The 7,906-nt window shown below is 72.3% G+C and overlaps 3 protein-coding genes across 3 annotated transcripts; 2 read left to right on the top strand and 1 right to left on the bottom strand.

The window, feature by feature from the left end:
- Positions 1 to 632: 632 nt before the first annotated feature.
- On the bottom strand, positions 633 to 2,607 carry RHOBADRAFT_56127 (uncharacterized protein; the record flags this gene model as incomplete). Its single annotated transcript, XM_018418201.1, has 2 exons — positions 633 to 2,512; positions 2,573 to 2,607. The coding sequence occupies 2 exons, from the start codon at positions 2,605 to 2,607 to the stop codon at positions 637 to 639; spliced, it is 1,911 nt and encodes a 636-aa protein (XP_018268034.1). The 3' UTR covers positions 633 to 636.
- Positions 2,608 to 3,227: 620 nt separating this feature from the next.
- Positions 3,228 to 5,789, top strand: RHOBADRAFT_47166 (uncharacterized protein; the record flags this gene model as incomplete). The annotated part of the gene is made up of 5 exons (XM_018414939.1): positions 3,228 to 4,325; positions 4,398 to 4,700; positions 4,785 to 4,937; positions 5,012 to 5,597; positions 5,719 to 5,789. The coding sequence occupies 5 exons, from the start codon at positions 3,228 to 3,230 to the stop codon at positions 5,787 to 5,789; spliced, it is 2,211 nt and encodes a 736-aa protein (XP_018268033.1).
- Positions 5,790 to 6,121: 332 nt separating this feature from the next.
- On the top strand, positions 6,122 to 7,904 carry RHOBADRAFT_39732 (uncharacterized protein; the record flags this gene model as incomplete). Its single annotated transcript, XM_018413647.1, has 4 exons — positions 6,122 to 6,927; positions 7,001 to 7,052; positions 7,110 to 7,149; positions 7,219 to 7,904. The coding sequence occupies 4 exons, from the start codon at positions 6,122 to 6,124 to the stop codon at positions 7,848 to 7,850; spliced, it is 1,530 nt and encodes a 509-aa protein (XP_018268032.1). The 3' UTR covers positions 7,851 to 7,904.
- Positions 7,905 to 7,906: the final 2 nt, after the last annotated feature.

Here is a 7,906-nt window from a genome sequence, read left to right as displayed (position 1 = left end):
AGAGACGAGACGCAATAAGTGCCCAGCACAAGGCAAAGCAGACGACGCCGAGAGCGACGACGTCCATTACAGAGGTCGGGACGCAAGAACGAGCGGCCGCTCCCCTCGATGGCTATTCGGCCGTATAGTACGCACTCTGGTCGTCTCCTTGGTGGTGGTGGTGGTGGTGGTGGTGGTGCAGCGGTCCGTATCGCAGCGCGCGGCCTCGTTGGCGAGTTTGGCGGAGAGCGGGGCGGTGCAGGCGGGCGACGACGACGAGGAGGGTGCGTCGTGCGCGGCGAGGGGGGTGTAGGCGGGCGGTGAGGGCATGGCTGGTGCGGTGCTGGTGATGGGTACGGAGCCAAGCGAGAGGCTCGACGCGTCGAGAGGACAAAGAGCGAGGGACCGCTCCACTAGCGCGAGCGAACGGCTCAGCGCCCCCTTCCTCGCCTTACGTACGCGTGCGAGAGCCGTTGAAGCGGGTGCCACAGCAACGGCTCGCAAGGGCTGAGACTCGGTCGAGAGGCTCGCAGAGCCGCGTTCGCAGGAAAGCCCGGTCTCTCGCTCTCGGACCTCTCGGACACTAGCTGGCGGCAGGCAAGCTACTTGCACACGCACTGCCAGGCCACGGCTGGATAGACAAAGACCACCCCGCCCTCACCTCGCGCCAAAGAGCCTCCCGACGAACCCGCTCGCCCTCGAGGCCCGCTTGGTCCCCATCTGGAGCGCGAGCCCGGCCTTCTCCGTCAGCTGCGCCGCGACGCCGCCTCCCAGCTGGTGGTGCGCCGCCGCCGCGGCCTCGTGGCCCTCGCCCGCCGACGGCCCCGCGCTGCGACTCGCCGCGAGCCCGAGCGCGCTCCCGCCCGCCGCCGCACCGCCGACCAGCCCATCGCCCACGGCGACGCCCTCGAGCCCGCCGAGGCGCTCTCGCACGGCGACCCACAGTGCCGTCACCATGGCGAGGTCGCGCAGGTCCTCGGGCGCGAGGGCTCCGCCGACGAGGCCGTGCGAAGGGTGGAACGTGCCGAGCGGGATCGAGGGGAGCGAGGGCGGGAGGAGGAGCGTCGAGACGAGTTTGGGGTGGTGAGGCGCCGGGCGCAGCGTCGCGAGGAGGAGGCGGCGGGTCGTCGGGGGCCCGGTGGCGGTGGGCGCCGGAGAGGAGGAGGAGGAGGTGTGAGGGAGGAGGAAGCCGGCGCTGTTGCCGAGCGGCGGGCTCGGCGCTGGTGACGACGCCTGGCTCGTCGAGCCTGAGCCTGACGCCGCGAGCGACGGCGACGCGGCGACGCCCGACAGCGGGTACACGAGCGTGCACAGCCACGCGCGCTCCTCCTCCTCCTCGTCCGGCTCGCCCTCGTCCTCGTCCTCGGCACCACCACCACTCGCCCCTGCCGCCTCCGCCGTCTCGCTCCCCCTCCTGCTCGCCGGCGCGCTCGGTGGCTCGCTCCTCGGGCGCCCCGCAGCAGCAGCAGGAGACCGCACCGGGCGCCGCCGCAACGGCGCGCGCGTCCACTCGAGGCGCACGCTGCGCGGCGCGTCGACGAGGTCGGACCGGAGCCACTTGCGCAGGAGGAACGCGTAGCCGACCGTCGAGCGGGGCGACGAGTCGGCGCCGTTGGGCGTCGGCGACGGCGTGCGCACGAGCGAGAGGAGGTGGGGCGAGGGCGGGAGCGAGTCGGGCGCGGCGGCGCTCGAGGACGAGGACGTCGGCGAGGGAGGGACGGCGCCGGCGCCGGCGCCGGCCGAGAGGTTGGCCGAGCGGCGCTTGAGCTTGGTGAAGAAGGAGCCGCTGTCGGCCTTGTGCGGGCTCGCGGCGGTGCCGGGCACGGCGAGGAACGCGGGCGACGACGGCTCGGGGACGGCGGCGGCGGCGGCGGCGTTCGGGGAGGGTGAGGGCGAGGTGGTCGACGCGAGGTAGGTCGGGTCGAGCATGGTCAAGCCCGTGAGCTCGATCCCGCGGCGGTGGAACCTCGCGACGCGCTGCCCGGTCCCGGCGTCGTTGACGGTCGTCGGGAGGAGCGTGTGGTACTCGAGCGCGAGGAGGGGCACGATGCGACGCTTGCCGCCCGCACCTCCCCCGCCGCCGCCTCCCGTGCTCGCGCTCCCGCTGCGACCCGACGCGCTCGTGCCGTCCGTATAGGTGCTGTCGCGGCTCGTGCCCGTGCGCGTCGACGAGATGGACGGGCTGCGGCTGCGCGGCGACCGGCCCGGCGCGCGCTCGTCGTCATCCTCACCACCGCTCTGCGACCCGGTTCCGGCCCTGTCGCCGCCGCCGCCGACCTGGGCACCTGCGACGGCGTCGAACGAGCGGCCGGCTGTGCTCGCGGGCGTGTCGGGCCGCGCGGCGAGCGGGGGTTCGGGCGCCGAACGCCGAGAGGCGAGGTCGGCCGGCTGGACGAGCTGGACCTGGACGTCGAGCTCGTGGCGGGACGAGGATGGAGGAGGGCGGCACAGGAGGAAGAGGTCGGGCGTCGGTGGGTACGGCGCGGACGAGGTGGCCGAGGTTGAGGACGGGTGGTGCTCCGAGGCGGGGGTCCTGTCGGTGCGAGCCAGGGTGAGCGCGCCGCATGGGGAGGGGGAGAGAGGCTGGGCGCACCTGTCGACGTCGGAGCGCGAGCGGGAACGGACCATGCTGTGCGGCGCGGACCCAAGGTTCTTCGAGGCAAGACGAGAGTTGAGCGTGCGGGGTCGCCGTCGGGAGGTGCGCGCAGGCGCAGAGACGGGCGCGAGGTCGGGTGGCCGAGGTGAGGGAGAGAGAGCGCAAAGCTGGTGCGGCTACGAGTCGGGCAGCGGACGAGGTGCGGACGGGGAGGAGCGAGGAGCGAGGACGAGGAGCGTGTGTTTCTCGACCGAGGTGAGCGAGGTGCCTCCGCCGACACACGCGTCGCTCCCTCCGACCTCGCTCCGTCCTCTCGTCGCCTCGCAGCAACTGCTCAGCCGCCAACGTGCAGCAACGCAAACCCGACAGCTCGCTTGTCGCCCCCGAGCGAACCTCGCACTTGCTCGCACGGCGCTCTCTTCGAGCCTCGAGCTCTCTCTCTTCTCCTCGTGCTTCCCGTCACGGCACGCACGCCCGTCGCAAGCAGGCGTACGAGCCCAGTCGACGCGCTGTTGCTCGTCAGAGAGATGCTCGAGCAAAAGCCAGACATCGAGCTCCTGTCCGTCGAGCGCAGCCGCTCGCTCCCTCGTCCGCGTCGCCTCTCTCCGAGTCGCTCTCCTCGCTCCCGCCCTCTCCGCTCCTGAGCACGGCGATGGCTCCTCCTGCGCCCATCCTGCGCATCGGCAGCTCGCTCTCGGGCGCACCCACCGCGGCGCCGACCGCGTCGCTCCCCGCCAAGCCGGCCGCCTCGAGTCCTCCACCGCCGCCGTTCGACCGCGCGAGCGCCTTCAAGGAGCGCCTCCAGGCGACCCAGGCGCGTGCTACTGCAGCAGCAAGCCTGCCCAGTCGGCCCTCTGCCGCCGCGTCCGCCAGCAGCAGCGCTTCCAACCGCGCCGCTCCTCCCCGTCCAGCAGCCGTCCAGCAGCCCGTCGCCGCGGCCCTCCCGCCCGCCGCCGCGCAGCCCTCGCCCTACTCGAACCCCTCGCTCGTGTATCCAATCAGCGGGCCGCGCACCACCTCCGGCCCGCCTGCGCCATCATCCTCGTCCCCGTCCTCCTTCGCCCCGGCCTCGCCTCCCTTTCCGCCTCGTCAGCCCGCGTACGGCGCGTTCGCCTACCCGGACTACGCGCCTCAGCAGCACTACCCACACCACATGCCCAGCACAGCCACGCCCTTCCACCTCCCGTCCCACCCGCACCATCACCCGGCGCAGCCTCACCCCTCGTCGGCCTTCCCCCACCACTACGCCGTCTACCCTCCCACCGCGCCCGCCTCTTCCCACCCCGCCTACCCACCGCCCTCGACGGCGCACGACACGCAGACGTGGCCCGCGCCCGAGATCACGTGGCGCAGCCCACCGCCGCCTGCGCCGCCTGTCCCGGCGCGCTTGACGAGCGACGGGCGCGAAACGGACTATGGCGCGGCTGCGGCGGCGGCGGCGAGTGGCGGCGGCGAGGAGCAAGGGGCGGCGCAGGAGCAGCAGGAGCAGGCGCACCAGGAGCAGCAGCAGGCGCGGGCGCAGGCGCACGAGCCCGCGAGCCCGCGCGCGCGCCGCCGCTCGACAATGAGCGCCGCCGCCGCCGAGCCGGGCTCGGAGCGCCTCGGCGGGTTCGTCAGCGCGTTTGAGGGCGAGTTTGGTGGGGCCGAGAGGGCGCGCGAGGGGGCTTTCGGGCTGTGTGGGCTTGAGGGGCTCGAGGAGGCGGAGGGGGAGAGGCTCGAGGGGGAGCTGCTGCGGGTTTGGCGGGACAAGGTGCGCCCCCTCTCCCCTTTACTCTCTGTTGGCTCAGTAGGCGAACCTCACTGACGCTGTTCAGAGCCACAGATCGCTCCGCTGTCGAACGGCGACCTCGACGACGCGTCTCGCAACGTCCTCGACGGGCTCCACTACCTCCTCCTCACCTCGCCCTCGCTCCCCTCGCTCCCCTCCTCAGCCCAGGAGCTCTCGTCTCTCGAGCTCGCCCTCCTCGACGTCGCCATCCGCGCCGAGGGCCTCGACGTCGCCGACGAGCGTGACGCCGTCCGCGAGCGGTGGGGCGCCGTCGAGCGCAAGTGGACCGCGCGCACGACGAGGGTCCTCGCGCTCGAGGACCGCCAGGCTGGGATCGTGTCGGCGCTCGTGCAAAAGGTGCGCCGCCGCGCTCTCCCTCCCTCTCTCTCTCTCCCTCTCCCTCTCTCGCGTGGGGCCGTCCTGACGCCCTTTGCGCGACAGGTTGCAGAACTCGAGCTCGAGCGCGCGCAGGCGCAGGCGCGCACAAAGCGCCTCGAGACGAGCGTCGCGGCGTCCAAGGGCGAGCTCGAGCAGCAGAAGGAGCGCGCCGAGCGGGCCGAGGCCAAAGTCAAGGCCAAGCCGTCGCAGCGCGTCGTGCGTCCGCTTTCTCTCCCTCGACTCTCTTTCTTGCGCCCTCGGACTTCTCTGACCCGTCCCTCTCGACGCAGGGCCTCCTCCTCGAGGACCTCAAAAAGGTCACCGCCGCCCGCGACACCCTGTCCGCCGAGCTTGACGACGCCCGCTCGACCCTCGCGTCCGCTCACTCGGACCTCGCGCGCCTGCGCCGCCCCTCCTCGGCCCTCCTCCTCAGCTCCACGACGCGCACCTCCACCGCCCTCGACCACGCCGCCTCCGAGCCCTCGGCCGCGGCCGCCGACTCGACCGGCGAGCCCGGCCGCGCCCTCCACCTCCTCCTCCTCGAGGCCGAGCTGCGCCGCGCCCGCGAGGCGCACGAGGCGGACCGCATGATTGCCGACGAGCGCGTGCGCGCGCTGCGCGCCGAGGCGGACGAGCTGCGCCGGGTGCTCGCGCGGCGCGCGTCGGCGTCGGCGTCGGCTGCGGCTGCGGCGGGCGGCGGGGCGGGCGCGCCGGGCGCGAGTGTGGCGGGCTCGTCGTCGCTCGTCGGGGCGGCGGTCGAGCGCGAGCTCGAGAGCGCCAAGGCCCAGCTCGCCAAGAAGGGGTTCGTCGTCACCCGCCTCGCCGAGAAGGTCAAGGAGCTCAACCGCGAGCTTGAGGGCAAGGCGAGGGAGAACGGTGCGTCGGCGGTTCTCTCTGTCTCGGCGCGTTGCGGCGGTGCCTCTCTCTGTGCGAGGGGCGCGGCGCTGCGCTGTGAGCGAAGAACTCGATTGAACTTGCCCTCTCCTCCTCGACGCAGCGACCCTCCTCGACCGCCTCGCCGTCACTGCCCCTCGCGCCTCTTCCGCCTCATCTCCCGCCTCTCCTTGACGATGTCCCGTGCTTGTGTGTAGCACGAGCAGTGCAAGTCTGTCGCTTGAGCCCGTCCGTCCGCGTCATCGAGAGGAGCGAGGTTCCGAGAGTTGCCCGCCTCGCGCTCCTCCTCGTCGCGGTGCACCTCTGCGCGACCCAGAGAGTAGCTGAGAGTGCTGTGCTCCTTGTGCGCCCGCCAACGACGCACCGGGCGCCGGCGATCGACAGAACTCGGCCTTCGATCCTTCATCACTCCACCGACGTCGACGTGCTCTCCCGCTCTCTCTTCACTCGCTGCCGGCACCATTCTGCTGCTCAGCCGCTGTACTCGCTTGCTCTCGACCTCTGCCATGGCCGTCACCCCCGCCAGGGCCACCCGCTCCTCCCCTCGCAAGCGCGCCCCCACATCGCCCGCCGCCGCCGCCGCTGACGACGACTCGCCCCTGTCCTCTGCCGACGAGCAGTACTCGGCACCGTCGCCGACCCGCAAGACCAAGGTCAAGAAGGAGCAGTCGCCCGCCGCCGCATCGCCGCAGAAGACGACCGGCTTGACGCCCCTGTCCGCCTCGGCGCTGAAGAAGCAGTCGCTCTACACGGCCGCGCGCGAGGCCGGCACGCCCTTCCCGCACTGGGTTCGCCCGACGCCCGCCGAGGCGCAGGAGGTGTGCGACCTCCTCGGGAGCGTGCACGGCGTCCCCGAGCGGCCCAAGGTGCTCGTCGACCGCGAGGACGCGCCCGCCGGGTGCGGCCAGGTCCCGAGCGTCCTCGACGCGCTCGTGCGCACCATCCTGAGCCAGAACACGTCGAGCCGCAACTCGACCGCGGCCAAGCAGAGCATGGACGCGGCGTACGGGCGCGCCGGGTACCGCGCCGTGCTCGACGGCGGCGAGGCCAAGCTCGAGGAGGCGATCCGGTGCGGCGGCCTCGCCAAGAACAAGAGCAAGGCCATCATGGGCGTTCTAAAGCGCGCCGAGGAGCGCAACGTGTACGACCAGGGCCTCAAGCCGGGCGAGGGCGAGCTGAGCCTCGACTGGCTCCACGAGCTCGACGACGACGACGCCATGCGCGAGCTCGTCAGCTTCGACCTCGTCGGGCCCAAGACGGCGTCCTGTGTGCTCCTGTTCTGCCTCGGCCGAGACTCGTTTGCTGTCGACACGTGCGTCCCGCTCTCTCTCTCTCTCTCTTTCCTCCTCGCAGACAGGGCCCTGACGACCTCGCTCGCGCCGCAGCCACGTCCACCGCATCACCCAGTCGCTCGGCTGGCTGCCCCCGAACGGCTCGGTGTACAAGCTCGAGAAGGGCGACGACAAGCCGACCCGCATGACGACGACGAAGCAGCCGCCGACACGCGACCAGACCTTCTACCACCTCGACCACCGTGCGTCCCTCTCTTTCCTCCTGCGCCCCACTCGGCGCATCGTCCTGACCCTCGCTCCCGTCGTCGCAGGCCTCCCGAATGACCTCAAGTACGCGCTGCACTGCCTCATCGTCAGCCACGGCCGCGGGTGCGACCGGTGCGCGGCGGGCTCAACCTCGCAGGACTTTGTCGACACGTGCCCGATCGACCACCTCGTGCGCCGCACCAAGGGCAAGGCGACCGGGCGCAGCAGTGCCGGGTCGTCGCCGGCCAAGGGCGCAGGCGCCGGCGCCGGCGCAGCTGAGCCGCTCGAGGACGCGGCCGAGAAGGAGCTCAAGCCGGCGGTGTCGACCGACGAGGACGAGGGCGAGGGCGGCAGCGACGAGGACTTCAAGCCGTCGACGACGACGCCGCGCAAGACGCCGGTCAAGCGTGGGCGTGGGCGGGCCGGAGGAGCAGGAGGAGCAGACGCCGTCAAGGAGGAGGACGTCGACGACGAGGCCAAGGTGACGCCGTCGAAGCGCATCAAGCGCAGCGCGTCGCAGGACGACGACGACGCCGAGAAGCCTCCGACGCGGTCGCCGAGCAGCAGGAAAAAGGCGGCGGCGGCGCCGGCGTCGGCGACCAAGAGCAAGAGGGCCCAGGCGGCCGAGGAGAGCGTCGCGAGGGACGCGGCCGAGATGGGAGGGCGCAAGTACAACATGCACGGGCTCGACCTGTAGCTCGTCGTCGTCGTCGTCGTCGCCCTCGATGAAACGCAGAACCTCGTCGTCGTTGC

This window comes from Rhodotorula graminis, assembly GCF_001329695.1.
Source record: "Rhodotorula graminis WP1 unplaced genomic scaffold RHOBAscaffold_17, whole genome shotgun sequence".
Lineage (NCBI taxonomy): Eukaryota > Fungi > Basidiomycota > Microbotryomycetes > Sporidiobolales > Sporidiobolaceae > Rhodotorula > Rhodotorula graminis.
The sequence above is the reverse complement of the archived record's forward strand: the minus strand, read 5'-3'. Positions and strand labels throughout refer to the sequence as shown.